This window comes from Vigna angularis, chromosome 4 (assembly GCF_016808095.1).
Source record: "Vigna angularis cultivar LongXiaoDou No.4 chromosome 4, ASM1680809v1, whole genome shotgun sequence".
In the NCBI taxonomy this organism is placed as follows: Eukaryota; Viridiplantae; Streptophyta; class Magnoliopsida; order Fabales; family Fabaceae; genus Vigna; species Vigna angularis.
In genome coordinates this window covers 39,699,588-39,718,230 of record NC_068973.1, presented here as the reverse complement: position 1 = coordinate 39,718,230, position 18,643 = coordinate 39,699,588, and the positions used below count along the sequence as shown (strand labels likewise).

The 18,643-nt window shown below is 32.5% G+C and overlaps 2 protein-coding genes across 2 annotated transcripts; both read right to left on the bottom strand.

Moving 5' to 3' along the window:
* Window positions 1–7,725: 7,725 nt before the first annotated feature.
* Window positions 7,726–9,883, bottom strand: LOC108342365 (cytochrome P450 CYP82D47). Its single transcript, XM_017580129.2, has 2 exons — window positions 8,824–9,883; window positions 7,726–8,428 (listed from the first exon to the last, which is right to left on the bottom strand). Exons 1-2 carry the CDS (start codon window positions 9,778–9,780, stop codon window positions 7,799–7,801), a joined length of 1,587 nt encoding a protein of 528 aa, XP_017435618.1. The 5' UTR covers window positions 9,781–9,883; the 3' UTR covers window positions 7,726–7,798.
* A 3,043-nt stretch (window positions 9,884–12,926) lies between these two features.
* LOC108341760 (cytochrome P450 CYP82D47) lies at window positions 12,927–15,236 on the bottom strand. Its single transcript, XM_017579408.2, has 2 exons — window positions 14,021–15,236; window positions 12,927–13,838 (listed from the first exon to the last, which is right to left on the bottom strand). Exons 1-2 carry the CDS (start codon window positions 14,972–14,974, stop codon window positions 13,209–13,211), a joined length of 1,584 nt encoding a protein of 527 aa, XP_017434897.1. The 5' UTR covers window positions 14,975–15,236; the 3' UTR covers window positions 12,927–13,208.
* Between the last annotated feature and the right edge of the window lie 3,407 nt (window positions 15,237–18,643).

Here is an 18,643-nt window from a genome sequence, read left to right as displayed (position 1 = left end):
GACAAATTATTTTTTGATATAAGTTTTAAAGGTTAAGTTTTAAGCACACTTTAGTTAATTTTGTTTATCATTAATTAACAAGATTTTCTTCATTGTCCTTGAAACTTCTATCTCATTTTTTATCTATAACTTTTGAAAAAGAAACATGGGAGAAATAAAAAGTTAAAACGTTTAATTGTGAGTCACTTATTGGCAATTGTTTTTTTTATTACTTTTGACAACTGAATGCCACCGGAGATGGTAACAATACACAACTGCAGGTTACTCCAAATCTCTTTTCTTGTAGTCTTTTTATTAATCTGGCCCCAATCGTGATATCAAGGAGTATAGTCAAATAAGCTTTTTTTGAATTTCTTGTGTTCTAAACTTATGTCTATTTGGTACTATGATTATTATTTATCATTATATCATTATTTATTATATATTTTATTTAAGTATTATTTCAATGTTGATTATATAAACATAATTAATATTTTTCAAGAAATACTTAAAAAAATATTTATATTCACTATATTTATAAAGATCTTAATTTTCTTATTAATTTGAACTTATCCGCAAATCCATGTTTAAGATCTTCACTGTTGATGAAAAAAAAAAGTATAAATGTTTTGAGAGTACAAGAAGAAAAAATGGTGGTGCAGAAACAATGACCTCCGGTTCGAATCATAAAAGCCCATTCTGGTTTTGCTTTGAGTTTTATGTACTTCTTGGTCGGTATTATCTGTCCAGTGAGGTTTTTTTTTAACTTTTCTTGTTTTCTACTATTGACACTCTGCTTTAACTAAATGTACTCCTTTACACTGTATTTTTTTTATCTACAATGTCTTTTTTTTTTCTTTTCAAAACACTCTTCAAAATATCATGTGGATATCACATGCTACCTTTTATGTTTCTTTAGAAATACTTTTCGAAACACATTTTTGTGTTTATTATCAGTCTGTACGAAACATCATCAATTTTCATGTTTTTGGAAAGTATTATTCAAAGTACTAGGAAAACAAAATTATGCTTTTGAAAATACATTAAAAGATGTAAAAATAAAAAAAAAGAAGACTTTGAAATATATATTATTTAAGTGGGTTGTCTAGTAGAAATATATATGTGGAAGTATTTTTTTTTAACGGGTGTGAATACAATATGTTTCTTACTAAAATTGGGAGTATAAATAATTGGAACGATCTTTCTGTATCATAAGTATTTATGTTCATCAATTCAAGGCCATTCAATGAAGAAGAGGGTACATAAAAAATATTCTCCCGGTGAAGATAAAAAGGCTAGGCCCATTAGACATTAGTGCCGAACGAAGTTATTTACAATGAAGACTTTCTAACAGAAGTAGAAGAATCTAAGAAAGCTGCTTAAGGTTGCTACAATTTCCCAGTAAAACACACATGTACACGAAGCCCCAAAGAAAGAATAACCAAGAACTGAATCCATGGGACATTAAGCTATTGTGAAGTAAGAAACTTTGGTACAGAAAATAAAGACAAGGTTAAGATTAATTTACAAGGCAGCAAAAGCATCATCCACCCACTTCTTTCCCTGAGCAGCTGCATCGCTTGTGGTGGTGGAGAACAGGAACCCTCCCACCGCGGATCTGATCTTATTCATCCGCTTCCGGTGACGAATCCGCCGCAGAACCACTTCCTTATCGAGTTTCTCTGAGTTGTGAGTCGGTTTTATGCACAACTGTCTCGTCACAGACAAAGAGTCTTTTTTCTCCAACTCTCCCAATAACTCGTCTTCCTCGGTGCCCCTCTCGCTGCTTACAGTTTCCATTTCCTTGCCGTTTGACACTGGGATTTGCCGTTTCTGCGTCGTGGAGGTGGAAGACATATTTTTGATCGTCAAGTGCTTCCGACTGTAGTGTTGTGGTGGAGTTGGAATGGAGTATATAATATGAGAGCTGATGGCATGGCAGAATATCTCGTTTTAGACACCATTCCTTTATTTAAGATTTTATTATTGAAACAGAAAAAAGACGGTGGGGGTGCGATATTCGAGGTGTGGTTGACACCGACAATGGAGAATCAGACATTAGTAATATTCTGTCTTCAGTGGCTGGTGCTATGGCGGTTGGTCGGTTTTTTTGGCCTTCTTACGGTGTTTTCCACAGTACTAAGTTTTTGCACACTTAACGTTCACGCATCATAAGAATCAGATTTCACACACTTTCTCATTTATTCTCAGGTATCTAGTGGCCGGGTCTTATCCGACACGAATAATCTACCAAGTTATAATAAAGTTATCACCACCTATCAATTTACGACATAAATTATTTTCCTTACCTTTTTTTGTATTTTATTTTATTTAAGTTATTTTTCAACTATTTATATTTTATTTCATTGGCTATTTTATATTTCGTACTTATAAAATAAAATAATATCCATTATTAATTACCAAACACGCGATTCAACTCGCGTGTTTGAATTTATTTTTTCACACTTATCTCTCGAATTAACTCGGTAATAAATTTGTTTTTGGAGCAAATTTATTGTAAACTCGGTAAATTTGATTAAACTTGCGATTCAACAAATAAATTGGTGAATTCATCTGACTTTTCTTCAAATTCAAAAGACAATAAAAATTATAAGCTTCCGATGTGAATCAACTCGACAATCTTCTCCTACCTTGTGATTCGCGATAAGGGTTCTAAGCTCTCGAGTATTGATTATTGATGGAGTATAGTTTTATCCTCGTTGTTCTAAGCTCTTTTGTTGGTAGCATGCTATCGCTAGACCTGTCAATTTGGCCCTCCTTACATGGTTTGGTCCTAACCCACGTGGGTTGGGCTAGAAAAATCTACAGGGCCAAAAAACTCCTCGTAGAAAAAGCCCACGGGGCCAAAATGTCTTCAAAAGCCCTGTGGGTCAGGGCCAGCCCATGGGTCTTTTTTTTAGAAAAAATGTTCATTTTGAATACAAGAAAAAATATAATTAACTCCTAATTTGTTACAAAAATAGTTACTATAGAAAATAAATTAAAATTTTTATAAGAGGAGAGTTTTAAAATCAAGAAGCAAAAGCAAAATGACAATATTTATTGAGTTAGATTCTCTAAGTATATAATTAAAGGATCATTTTATAAATTTGAAATTTAAATATTTAATTTCACTTTTTTTTAAGTTATAAGTAAGAAATTAACTTTTTTATCTAAAATTATCCTAATTGAAATTTAAGAGAAGATTTTCTGTAATTGAAACTCTTAATTTAAAAAAACGAGGCTTCTTTATTTTCTTAGAAAGTTATTGAAAAAGAAATTAAATATAAATGATTTTCTTTTTCATTTTATACTCAACAAATCATGTTCATAACAAAAATAATAAATAAAAAGAAAAAACTCATAAACCTTGTGCAGACTAAAGTTGTATTTGCCCATAGAATTCAATCTCGTCGTACTACTCACTCAAAATGTTTACATTTTAAATGTCATAAACATAAATATAAACATAAATATAAACATAAACATAAACATACATTTATGTTATGTGTTCTAATTGAAACTTAAAAATAAATTATTTAATGTGTTAGTTAAAGAATATAAACACTATAACATTTGTCACTCTTTAGTACTTTAGGTCTATTTAAAATTTTCATTTTTTATAAATTTTTAAGAAATTAACTTTCTTTTTATAATATATCTTATGGTGATTTTGAGAAAAGATTATTAGAGAGAAAAAAACAAAATAAAACATAAGTTTAATTTACACATAAAATATTAATACTATTTTTGATCCAAAAATTTTAGATAATAAATTTTTGAATTATTTTTAATTTTAAATAATTAAAAACAGATTGAGTGATATTTTAGAAGTCAAGGAAACAAAACAGTGATTCTTTTTAAGAATTGTAAAAGCAGTGCAAATATTAAATCAAATTAATATATTATTATCTCTCTTTGTGGTTATTTTGATATTACTAATTATATCTAATTTTCTAATAATTGGTGTCTGCAATATAAGACATAATTTTATTAAAATTGACAACAAAATAAAGCATTTTTATAATATTTCAGTAAAATAAATTTGTAATACTATTTAGTTATATAAAATTAAGTGTGTGGTTTGCAATTGTTTTTAATTATTTAAAAAAGTGGTTATTTTGAGTATTAAATATTCTATTATACTATAATTAATTAGTTTTATTTAATAATTTGAAATAAGAAATCAATTATATGAATATAAAATTTAGTACTTTTAATAGTTACTATTAAGAATGTTGAAGTTTAGTTTCCAAAAAAAATTTAGTGGGCTAAACCCACCTTAATCCTGACCCTAACCCCTTTGAGAGGGGGCTTTGGGGGTTGGGGCTTTTTTTTGACCCCCATTTGAGAGGCTTCTTAAGAGGGGGCTTTTTCAAGAGTGGATTAGGGCTAGTCCCGGGGTCATAGATCAAATTGACACCTCTAGCTATCGCAGTCAATGTTGTGTTGTGATGTGCCGTTATCTTACTCATGCCGCTTAGATATGGATATGATTAGAGTTTGGTGAGACTTACGGTTTATTTTTGTGAGATTTAGGGTTTATTTTTTCTGTAATGGGCTTTTGGACCTCACTCCAGTACCATCTATCTTGTTGTTTCATATAAAGTATAATATATGTTATATAAAATGTTGTAACTAATTAAATTTATTATTCAATAAAATTATATTAGAAAAATATAAAAGATACTAAAATATAATATAATAATCTAATAGTAACAGTAATATTTTATTAAAAAAAAATTAAAAATTATTTATAAAATCATATAACATAAAAATATTATGTTGGTTATAAATATTTTAATATTCTTTGTAAATTTTTACTAGTCTACTAAATTTACTATACTTTCACGAGTTTACGTAATAAATTCTGAAGTTTAACAATCTTGATTTTAACAATATCAAATATGATACTTTTTAATTCATTTTTTTACGAGAAAGAAAAAAACTGTGAGATGTTTCATTTCTTATATCATTATAAAAAAAAGATAATCTTTTCTTAATTTTGTTATGTTTATTTTTTGAACTTGAATTAATTTTGGCGTCAAACTTCTACGTGATGTAAGAATATTTTATATATCTGAACAGGTATAACTCAGGGTTAAAGAAAATGGGAAAATAAGGATTTGTTTTTTGACCCTCATTTTTGCCCCTACATATATGATGGTTCAAACTTTATATCCGATGATTAAATTATATTCAAAATATTATTTACTTAACTTTATTTTCAAAAGGTATCCCATAAGAATAAATATATATTTAAATTTTCATTGACATGACTCATAAACAATAGATTAAATGTATCACAACAATTGTAATCCTCTTGATGAACTCGTAAACAATAGATTAAATGTACCGCAACAATTGTACACCTTCCTGATGAATTTTTTTTAGTTGTGATACTAATTTAATCATGATTATGGATAATTTGTCAAGAACAAATATGTTATTATTAGTTACGAAAATAATAGTTAAATAAATATTTTAAAAACTCCTTTTGAAAGTTTTATTTAATATATTATTGTCTTTTTTTTGTCATTGTTTTTAGATACCTATATACATTAATGCAATAGAGATATAACTATAACTATTCTCGGCAGTTAATGAACTATAATATATCTAGGTATAATAAATAATAGTAAATTATATAGGTTACGGTTTAGTACATAATAGATTACAATTTATGAAAAAATTCATAATTTATTAATAGTTATAGGTCATGGTTTTGAAAGGAATCATAATCCATATATAATTATATGCTACGGTTATTAAAGAAATCGTAATATATAATAATGAATAAGTTATATATTTTACATCTAGCCATTGTCTATTATAGATTTTTTCAAAAAAAAAAAATGTTTATTATAGTAAATACATAATTTTCACTTGTCAGACTTATTTCTTGGCTCTATCCACAGTTTGAATATGTTTAAGAAAATTATTTTATGAAGAACTAAATCTTCTGCAGGAATAATACTTTTAGAAAAATCATATCTAATACTTTTCTTAAATAACTACATGATAATCTCTTTCTAATAATAGAATATTAAATCAGAAATATAAAGTGGTTGCATATAATGGGTATGATTGTCGCGATATCCTTTTTCATGTTATACTTGAAAGTTGTCACTGTATATCTCCTTCAACATGGTAAAAAAATCTGCGCTCGCGGATAAAGTCCGCGACGGATAGTTGATACCCGCAGATATTTACAACTCACAACCCGCGGATAGCGGATATTTTAATACCTGCTTATAAACGGGTCGGGTGCGGATATTATACTATTCGTACTCACAGATACCCGCTACCCGCAAAAAATAAAAATAAAAATTTAATTTATATTTTATTAAGTTAAATTTAATTAAAATTAACATTAATTTATATTTTACAAGATTAAATTTAATTAAAATTGACTTTAAATTTATATTTAATTTAATTTATATTATATTTTATATATTTTTTGTAATTCTATTTAAATTTTATTTTAATAATTTATTAAAATATATTTTTTGTAAATATTTGCGTGTTTCCGCAGATATCTACGGATATTCACGGGTTTTTGTAGGTCGAGTTGTGAGTACTCGATCCGACCCGTTGCCATCCCTACTTTCAACTATGAAATTCACCCTCAAAAAGTAGACTTTAAATTTCCGCTCAAGAAAACGCTCCATAATTTAACCTTTTTTTTCAAGGTCAAAAGCTCATTGCAAACGCACCAATAGACTTTTCTACACGGAAGTTTGAATATCGTAATTGACACATGCAATTATTAATGAATATGGACGGAATTATTTGTTGAGTGATTATGACAGAGGGGACCATAAATTAAATATTTTATAGCTTTCGCGATGACGATGAAAGAGATATTAAGACTTTTGATAGGTAGGAGTATGGACCATTTGAAGATAAAAGAAGAAATCAAAAGCTGTTATTGGCTTATGCTGAACCTTCACTGTGGCATGACATGGATGCTGTTCTTGTTTGCATATGTTGTTTTCCTGTACTACCACTAAAACTTTGAATTCAGATATAAGCAGAGATAAAAACACCATGTTTTGTTAATATTTCTGTGTGTCCATCTTTCACCGGTCTTCTTGCTTCTTCTCAATGATAAAATAAAAGCACTATCATATGTATTTTATTTTTCTTCTCATTTAAACATGGTTCATGGTTATTCTTTTCGGGAGAGTACAAACATAATAAGAGAAAAGAGAAACTAATTATAAGGTAGAAACTTCACCATACGTTATAAAGTGGGTCGGTCATTAATAAATACTCTCAATTATCTATTATTTCAAGCGTTAGACTAATTAAATGCAATTATTTATTTATTTTTATCTCAAATTTATATTTATAATTTTTGAAATGAATATAAATTTTTGAAATGAATTTTAGATTAACTGTAGTCTAAATATGATTCTGATAATTATATTTTACTATAAACTAATTAGTGTTAATAATAATTTTGGGATATTCGAACGGTTAGTAATAAATGATTATCTAATTTATTATATAAATTTTACGTATGATCATACGATTCACCTATAATGATTATCTAATTTATCATATAAATTTTACTGTATGATCATACGATACATCTATAGTATAAATGTTAAGAGATTAATATTAATAGTATTTGAAAAAAAGAATTCATTAAAAATCACATAAATTTTGCTAAAATATGATTCTATATTAAGAAAAGAATTTCAAACTTAACTCCATGTAAGTAAGAGTTGGGAGATAAAGTTCATATTGAATTATATATTTTAAATTCACTTTATTTCTTTGATGTTAATACAGGATTCCTATAAATAACATTTTAAATTTGATGATAAATATGGGAGGAGAGACGTGGTGTAAGAATGAGTTGAAGAGGAGAAGCCTTGATGTTGGTTAGTCCAACTCGTTCGAGCATGTCGACAGGTTTTCCATCAGGAGTTGCGATGTGAAATAGATGCAACAGAGTTGCAAGTGTTAACTGCATTACTTGAAAACCGAAATACAAACCAGGACACATTCTTCTACCGGCACCAAATGGAATGAGTTCAAAATGTTGACCCTTCATGTCGACGTCCTTGTGTGTTGTTAAGAATCTCTCTGGACGAAACTCCGATGGATGAGGATATATGAAGGGATCTCGTTGAAGTTTTGAAATATTAGTCAACAGACGTGTGCCTTTTGCCACGTGATATCCACCCACGCTGCAGTCTTCCATAGACTCGTGTATCAAATTAAGGGGTGCAGGTGGATACAAACGCAGGCTTTCCGTTATGATACACTGCATGTACTCTAACTTCTTCAAATCTGATATATCTACCATTTTCCCCATTCCAATTTCTCTGTCCAATTCTTCAGTTGCCTTGTTTAAGATTTCAGGGTTGTTCACCAGTAACGCCAGAGCCCAAGTCAATGTTCCCGTACTAGTGTCTGTCGCAGCCAATATTAAGCCCTACAAATTACATAATTTAATGCTTCTCATGTTTCTATACTACGTAAGTGGTTATTTTATTTTTATTTTTTACCTTTTATTTTAAAAATTTTAATTTTAAATTCATTATTAACAACTTTCCAAAAAACCATCCCTTATCTATGGTTATTAACCAAATAATCTTTAGTCTATCATTTTTTATTAAATTTTAACAAGTATTTCAAATAGATTAGAAATAATCATATTTATGTTTCTATATTTGTTTAAAAAAAATCAACTGCACATATATAATGTTGAAAATAAAGAAAGAAAATAAGGAAAAGCTAAAACACGAACCACAAAAAATATATTCTTAGGTACGAAGTTAAAATGAAGGCCCAGATACGAAAGAGATGAATGCAGATTAATATGCATACCAGGACTGTCGCTTTGATTGTGATGTCGGCGTCACGACCTTCAAACTCTTCACCCTCCTCAACAAGCCTAAGAAGCACGTCCATGAAATCCCCGTTACCCGAATCACTTTTTCTGTTGCTTTTGTGTTGTTCCAGCCAACCTTGAGCCAACCCATCTAACTCTTTTATCGTCTTCTTCATTTTCTGTTCTTCTCCATCCAAATCCAACCATCTCAAATATGGCAAGGCATCAGACACAGTGAATGAGCCAGCCAGATGAATGTAGTCATTCAGTATCTTTTGGATCCGTTCGTTCTCACTATCATTTTCACCAACAAAACGTTTTCCTACCATCGCTCTGAACACGATGTTTAACGTTATGTCCCCAAACCATCTCTTCATCTCAGTTGTTGCTTTTTCGGAACCATTAATTTTCCTCTTTTGCCAAATATCGTAATTTTCTTTCATAGTTACCTTCAGCTCTGATTCCATCACGTGCTTGAGCTCGTCAACCCTTTGCGTGGAGAGGAGCTCCTGCGTGAGAATCTTTCGTATGTGACGCCAATAAGAACAGTAGGGGCTGAACCCCACCATGGAAAAGTTGTAGCCCAATACTTCAAAGGCTAAAGTTTTAGGACGGTTAGCAAACGCTTTGTCGTTAACGGTAAAACACTGTTGGGCCATTTCCCAATTGCTCACAATAAGGTTTCTGTGAACACCAAGGCGCAAGGTGAAGATGGGTCCATATTTGTCTGCCATGTTTCCCAACGTGATGTGAGGTGCTTTTGACCCACTTAGAAGGTGAAGATGCCCAATCAATGGCCAGGCACCACTTACTTCAGGCGGTGCTTCTCTAGTTTCACCTGTGCCGGTTCTGCGCCTTCTCAACATGGATGAAAGAAGAAACAGAAATAAGAGGAGGCCGAGGTAGATGGTAAATAACCCTGTTAACACGGAGAATGGATTTTCCATGTCCATGGTGATGAAGGATGTTCTTGTTTTCAATGGTGGATTATGAGGGATATAGCAGGAACCGATGTTCTTGTTTTCTTGATTTGATAAAAAAAGATAATGATATTTTAACCATTTTTTTAAGAACTTTTATACAACTTTTTTACAATACAGTATCTATTACTATGATACTATTTTACTTATATGTATATTATTTGAAACACATTAATCAGAAACTATCGTATAGATTGGTATAAAAAAGTTATAAAAAAATTGATAAAAAAATATTTTCTTAAAAGAAATACAATTCAAAATATTGAAGAGAGACGAGTTAGTGAAGTAATTTGACAAATTTATTAGTGAAAAGATAGTTAGATAACTTTTGAGATGTTTTTCTCTGAATTATATACTTAGAAGTTTTGTTTCCAACTTTGATTTTATTTAAACTCATTAATAAATTGTATAGTTAGATGTATTTATTCTTTAACAAAGAATAAGAGATTTCAATTACATAATAAAATTAAAATACATGTTAAAAGAAAGTTTATGAAATTAAATTTTTTATATTATAATTTTTTTTTCTTTTCTTTTATTGAAATGATAATTTTTTTGTTACATTTTAAAAAAAAATATTTATATTTATTATTATTGTTTGAGTCTAATGTTTTACTAAAATTAGTTGTCATATAATTGTTTAAGAAAATATGGTTTTCAAAAATTTAACTTGTCTACTAACAATTAATTAAAAAATATTTTTTTAGTATTTTATTTTAATATTTATAAAATTATCAAATATTTTAAAATTTGATATTTAAAAAAAATTAGTGTATACTCTTTTGTGTTAACAATTTTGATAATATCAAATAAAACAAAAAAATTATATCTAATAAATATAAATATTTAGTAAATATAAATTGGTATTTAAAAATATAGATAAGTTTAAGCAATCCAGTTCCGACAGCACAGGTCAGTGCTTTGACTCGTTCCTATCATGCGGATCGGGAAAATTGGGTCCTGCGTGTCCTATTGGCAGGTCTTCACGTGACTAGTCATGGAGTTATAGATGGCCCCACAATAGACACACACAACAATAATTGTGTTATTTCGACTACTTCATTTCCTTAACGGAAAATATCTTTTTAATAAAATTTTTTATAACTTTTTTACAATAAACTTAAGTGATAGTTTCTAATTGATTCATTTTAAATATACTATCATAAAAACAATAATACATAAATATTGTTAAAAAAATTATTAAAATATTATGATCTTTTCTTAATACAATTCACAAAAAATAACTTTAAAATAAATTTCTTTAAAATTAAACTTTATTTTGAGATCAGAGAAAATATCAGTTATATATATATATATATTATAAGTTAGGGTCACATTTTTAAAATGTACTTGATTTATTTGTTTTTATAATTATTAATCATTTTATTGTATGTTCGATTACCAATGCAACAGAAAATGAAACCGATAACAGAGACAAGTTCATCCTGTACCTCTTAATTTTGTTTTAATTCCAACTGTAGCCCTATTCTTAACTCTACTTCTGTTATGTGCATTGATTTTCTAAAAATGTTGATTCATCCACTCATAAAATTGAAACTTTTCCTTAGCTGCATCTCACTTTAAATCCTACACCTCGTGCTTCTTTCTCCTCTTTGCTGCATCTCATATGAAACCCTACCCTTGAGTCTTTTTTCTTTCTCCTCTCTAGTGTACTCCTCCCTCTTTTTTCACAAATTTTTGAACGTGAGTGCTCTTCCTTCCCCTCTGTTTAGTTTTTTGCTCACTATTTTTCGTGTTGGTGCCTTAGCTCTCGTCTCTCGTTTCTTCAATCATTGGTGCCATGGTTGTAGGGTGTCTTCTTCTCGTAGATCAACATCCAGGTTAGTTATTTTATCTTGATTTGTGGTTGTTCTTTAGTATATGCGGTGGGGGAAAATGATAGAATGTTTATGCTTATATCTGCTTTGATCTAGGCAGGAGTTGCAGGCCAAACCGCACATGGAACTGCGGTTAATGGCGGCCGCACTTAGAAGTGGGGATATGGTTGTGCCGCAGTTGGATCTGCGTGAGACAGTAATCGCAGGTGGATTTGCGGTTAGTCTCTGGAGGTGCATGGCCGCTGGCGCACTTGGAAGTGCAGATATGGGTTTTTCGCAGTTCGAACTATGGCTAAGGCCAACCATAGTTCGATTTGCAGGTGTATTTTTCGATTTAGGGTCTCTAGTCCTGGAATGTGTTATTTTGTTATTAAGTTAGTATATTTTATTTTAAGAACTTTTTGTTTTGATTGTAAAATATGATTTTTTTTGTTAGTGTTTCAGTATAAAAGTTGGGACCGAAATATGAACCTGGTGAGTCACGTCCTCTCCTCCTAAGATGCCTTTATCTTCACGTCCTTTTCTTAGTCAGCACATTCCAGGGAGAATGGGGTAGGTACCTGCGAAGGCACTCCGACGCTCAAGTCAGAAAAAAAGGAATTGTAGAACTCTTTCAGTTCAATAATTGAAGAAAATCATAAATCTCTCTTCCAGAAAAAACGTACCTTTTTCTCTTTTCTGTTTTTCATATTTAAAACGATAAAATAAACCGTTTACCTAAAAATCCGGTTGGTTACAGAAGTTGACCATCTGGAAAATACAACCGTTAGGTCGTGTTTGATACTGGGTCAGTTAATCCCGTGATTTGTGGCCCTAACTATTTGATTTTTTGTTTATTAAGATTTAATATGTTCAACTTGACTAAATTTGACCAGACGTATTCGCTTCGACAACTAATTTGTGTAATCGATACATACGATCGCTATATTACGACCGCAATATATCTCGGCCTCTTGATGGTCGTCTGGGTTACCAGTCGACCGTTGGTGAGCTTAGGCTACACGTCCCCTTAAAGGTCGTTCATGTTCTTGACTTGTCGTGACATCGCTCGACAACTGTTTATTGCCATCGACACATGCGATCGCTATATTACGATCGCAATATATCTCGGCTTCTTAATGGTCGTCCGGGTTACCAGTCGCCCGTTGGTGAGCTTAGACATCCTATGATACAGTTAGGTTTTAATCTTAAATAAAGAAGTGAAGAAAACAATATAACAAAGCATGAAGAACTCAAGGAGTGAAAAATGAAAGTCAGGAAAATAAGAGTGAAGGGAATGCATGTAAAATAACAATGATATTTAAGGTTTATACCATTTAGGGTTGTTGAAGGTTAAGAAGATTGCTGGTGGTTGAGAAATCATTAAGTCTGAGGGCAAAAGTGTAAAGTGGGAGATGAACTCAAACAAACTTACAAATAAACTCCCCAAATTTAAGTTTGTACAACATGCTCTGTACGACTAAAATTAACCCTTTTCACACTTTTACTAGCATGATATGCTTGTAAAGCTTATTATTCTTACATGCATATTATATTCTACCACTCTCCAACATCATTTAGCGTTTAGATTTGATCATAAATATGAGAAGTAAGACGCGGAGAAAGAATGACTTGGAGGGGAGAAGCTCTAATGCTGGTAAAGCCAATCTGTTCAGCCATATCAACAGGTCCTCCATCAATAGTTACAATATCAAACCCATGCAATAAGGTAGCAAGTGTGAGTTGCGTCGCTTGGAGACTGAAAGATATCCCAGGACATATTCTTCTACCTGCACCGAATGGAATCAACTCAAAATGTTGACCCTTTACGTCCACTTCCTTGTGGGTTGTTAAGAATCTTTCTGGACAAAATTCAAGGGGATTTGGATATAAAGATGGATCTCTCTGAAGTTTTGAAAGATTAGTCAAAAGACGTGTGCCGGATGCTACATCATATCCACCCACTGTGCAATTTTCCATGGACTCGTGTACCAGACTAAGTGGTCCAGCTGGGTATAAACGTAGTGTTTCCTTGATAATAGATTCAAGATACTTTAGTTTCTTCAAATCTGAAACATCTACCATCCTTTTACTCCCAATTTCTGCATCTAATTCGTCAGTGGCCTTTTTTAGAATTTCACGATTATTGAGAAGTAAAGACAGAGCCCATGCCAATGTTCCTGCTGTGCTATCTGAACCAGCCATAATTAAAGTCTACAAAATACAAAAGTGAAAAAACCTTTTATATTTATCTACCAATAATGAGAAAAGAAAGATATTGTTTCTAACTTTAATAGACAACCATCGTATTCTGTTTGAATCAAAGATTAATTATCATTTTTCTTGTGAGAAATAAGGAAGAGAGGAAGTAACAAATTAAAAGTTGAGACGTATACCATGCACAGAGCTTTGATTGAGGTGTCAGAGTCATGACCATCAAACTCTTCACCCTTTTCAACAAGTCCAAGAAGCACGTCCATCAGGTCATGGCTATGTTTCCGTTCACCTGAACTACAATCCCGGTTGCGTTTGTGTTCTTCAAGCCAAATCTGAGCAAACCCATCTATCTCTTTCGCCGTTCTCTTCATTTTCTTCTCTATACCATCCAAATCTAACCATCTCAAATAGGGCATACAGTCAGACACAGCGAATGAACCGCCCAGATCAAACAAATCCCTGAATACCTTTCGGAGTCGTTCGTTCTCTTCGTTCACGCCGCCGTCACTTACAAAACGTTTTCCTACCACCGTTTGGAACATAATGTTCAACGCTATGTTTCCAAACCACCTCTTCATTTCGGAAAAGCCGTTTTTCTTCTTCAACCACAAATTATAACTCTCTCTCATCGCTGCTTTCACTTCGGCTTCCATCACGTGCTTCAGCGTGTCTATGCGGCGAGAAGAGAGGAGCTCAAGCGTGGCGATTTTGCGCATCTGGCGCCAGTAAGATCCGTAGGGGATGAACCCAATCATGGAGGAGTTGTAGCCCAACACTTCAAAGGTCATGGATTTTGGACGGTTAGCGAACGTTCTGTCGTTGACGGTAAAGCACTCTTTGGCCATTTCCCAATCGCTCACAACCAGCGTTTTGTGAGCTCCCAGGCGTAAGGAGAAGATGGGGCCGTATTTGTCCGCCATGTGGCCCAACGTAACATGTGGCGGTTTGGACCCCCCTAAGAGGTGGAGGTGACCAATCAAAGGCCATGCGCCACTTGCTTCTGGCGGTGCTTTTCTTGTTGCAGCACTGTGGTTTTTGAGCTTTCTGGAAATGGACAAAAGAATAAAGAGAAATAACAACAGGCAGATTGTAAGTGGAACTGTGTAGTTGGAGCGAGGGTTTTCGTGGTACATGTTAACAATTTTTTGGTTGATGTCTGATTATGGGACTATGGTGTCCACTTCACTTTCAAAATCATTTGGTTGAGTGCTTCAATTGTCTTATAGTTGGGGAGATGTTCTTCTTGATCCGATTGATTCTGATAAAAACAGATGAGCACGAAAACTGGAAATAACATCTTGATAACGACACCTGTGGACGAGGATGCTTCTTTACACAACCCATATATGTATCTCCTTTTTTGCTATTCTCCTTCGAAGTAAACCTAATATCCGAACTCCTGTTCTAGACCCATTGAGTCGACAGCACTATATTAAAAATAACAATAACTTATACCGGCGAGAAGATTTTTAGAAAAATTATTAAAATAGGTCAACTTTTTATAACTAATACGATTAGAAAACTATACGTTTCGAAATGTGGTTTTATTTTCATTATAAACCATATTTTAATTATTAATTTCAACTTTAAAAAATGTGAACTGAAACATGTTGAAATTGTAAATTAAAATACGACTTTTTAATTTATTTTGGAAGTCTATTTTCGTATGTTTTTGATTAAATTCTAAATATTGTTAAAAATATTGACCTAAATCTGTTGGTATTTGATTCATCGTTTTAAACTTTGATCTTTTAAGTTTTTTGAGAAAAAATATTTTAAGAATAAACAAAAAATATTTAATTCAGGAGATTTTATAAAAAGAAATTATATTATATTCTGTTACAATTATAAAAGATTGTGTTGAAAGTCAAACATAATTTCGGCTTGTGCTTAGAATTGATTAAAGAAAAATGTCATTTTTAACAATTTTTTTGACAACTTTTTTATAACAACATATATGGTAGTTTGTAATTGATCGATCTCAAATATACATACTAATAAAATAGTGACACATAATTTATTGTCAAAAAGTTGTTAAAAGAAGTTATTAAAATATCATCAGTGTAATGAAATTTTTTTTTATATTATATTTTCAAATTTTTAGACACACTATAATATTCAAATGAAATATATTTTCCAAATGAAAGTACTTCTAATAATAATAAAAATATTGAAATGAAAGAATATTCTATTTATGATTTTATAATTTTAATCTTCCAACCTACTCACCTTATTTAGTACTTTTTTATTTTTATTTAATTTAATATTCAAATTCAATTTGAAATTTTTAAAAATGTTTTTCTCAAGTGTTAGTCTGGTACATTCTATTTTTTCTGTTTTTAACAGATGCATTGGTGATCTACTTATTCTTAGAAGTTATAAAGGAATATATACAATGAGTACTTTTAACAACAATAAAAATGTTGAAATGAACTTATCTTGTATTTATGATTACATAATCTTAATTTTCCAACCTACACACTGATAATGCTAAATTTTACCATAATTTAAGCATCATTTTAGTAGCAAAATCAACTCCTTTCTTACTTATAACTTGCCTAATCCTCTTGTTTTGTCTTGTTTTCTAAATAATTGTGTTTTTGGCTACTTTGATGTACTTTCATCAATAATCCCTTGTTTTGTAGCTAAAAATGAGCTTGGAAGACTCTCCAACAAATTATAGAGATGAACCAACCAAGGCACGCAGAAACGCTCGTCGCACATGCAGGACGCTCGCACAAGCAGGACGTTCATCCAAGATTCAGGACGCTCGTCGCCAGAAAAGGACGCTCGTCCAAAGTGGAAGCACGAGCGGACGCTCGTCCAGAAGGAAGAAATGGGCGCTCGTCCAAGCCAAGCAGATGAGGACGTTCGTCCAGGAAGCACAAGCGGACGCTCGTCCAGAAGGCAGAAATGGACGCTCGTCCCCGCCAGGCAGAAGAGGGCGCTCGTCCCAGCCAGGCAGAAGAGGGCGCTCGTCCAAGCCAGGCAGAAGAGGACGCTCGTCCAGCCAGGCAGGACGCTCGTCCAGCGAAGAGCAGAGGTGACGCTCGTCCAGAGTTAGAGGACGCTCGTCCAGAGGGATAAGAGGACGCTCGTCCAGATTTAGGACGCTCGTCCAGGCCAGAGCAGAGGACGCTCGTCCACTTTCAATCCAGATGTTTCGCGCCGGGCGCGACGGGGCGCCGGGCGCGACTTTTTGCGAGAGTCTCGCGCCCGGGCGCGAAACAGAGAGGGCGCCGGGCGCGACTTTTCGCGAATTATGATTTTTTGCGAGAGCCTCGCGCCCGGGCGCGACTGACAGAGGGCGTCGGGCGCGACTTTTACTGATGTGGCAGATGCGTCTATTTAACCCTAAAACGCGAAGGGGATACGGTCTTTGGTTCATTGGAGGCGCGATTTCACTCAGAGGAGAGCTTGGAGGACTGCTAGGGTTCGTGGGAACACTCCCTTCTTCCTCTTGGGTTCTTCATCTTCTTCCATGGTCATGTTGTAAGCTTAAAGGCTCTCCATGGAAATGGAGAGCCAAACCCATCTTGTTGGGATTAGTTGTAGCCTTTGAATTCTTGTGTAATTGTTGAATGATTTGATTATATATATGCCTTTTTCTATCAATTGCTAGTATTCTTGTTTCCAATCTTAAAGCTTGCATGTAATGGGAACGTTCATGACTTGATTTTGGGGTTTTATGGATTATGGGAACGTAAGATGAAACCCGGAACTGAAATAGGAGTCCTTGTGGGTTATTGATTCTAGGAATGGAAGATGATTCACATGTTGTCTTAGATCCCAGCTCTTTAATGCGGGTTTTGCTTGTTAGATTGCCAAGGAATTGGGGTTTGATAAGGAAAACCTAGGCTCTTTCACCTAAGGAATTAGGGCTAGAGTGTTTTAGTGGATTGACTTTAGTAAATTGATAGAGAGGAGATAAAATTGGTTATACACAAGAGTGCATTGGTGAAAACTAACCTTAGCAATGTCATTTCATACCATTTCTAGTCTTTTCCATTTTCAAGTGCCTTCAATACCAAAGTCCAACCTTGTAATTATGTATGAATTTATGTTTCTGCACTTGTTCTGTAAATTGATGTTATGTTATTGAGTCTATATGAGTTATTAATCGCACAATTCTCTAGTATTACGAGTCTCTTGGGAAAACGATACCCGGTCTTACCGGTTTATTACTTGAACGATTCGGTGCACTTGCCGAAATCGAACCCAACATGTTTTTGGACTAACAAGTTTTTGGCGCCGTTGCCGGGGATTTGGGGATTGAACCCGAGTCCTAGCAACGGCTAACAAGTTTTGGGCCAATCAAGTTTTTGGCGCCGTTGCCGAGGATTTGGGGATTGAACCCGAGTCCTAGCAACGGCTAACAAGTTTTGGGCCAATCACCCACCCATCTTATTTATTATGGGATAGTTGAATTCCAAGTTTTTTTAATTTCCACATTATTTTAACAATATCACAAAATTCTACTTTTCTAATTAATTTTTTAATGAAAAAGGTAAAAAAAACTTGAGCAGTAACATAGTGCTGTTTCATTTCTTGTAATTTAGTATCATTATAAAATAGAGATAACTTTTTGTAATTTCTTTTATGTTTTTTTTTTCTAAGTCGAAATTAATTTTGATAATAACTTCTAATCAATGTAATAATATTTAATATTTTCGAATAAGTTTATCAAATTGGAGTTAAGAAAACTTCTAGAATTAGAGTTAAAAAACTTCTAGAAGATCATTTTTCTTTGAAATTTTATTTTATTTCCATAAGTCAATGTTCAAACCTTAAGTTTGATAAAA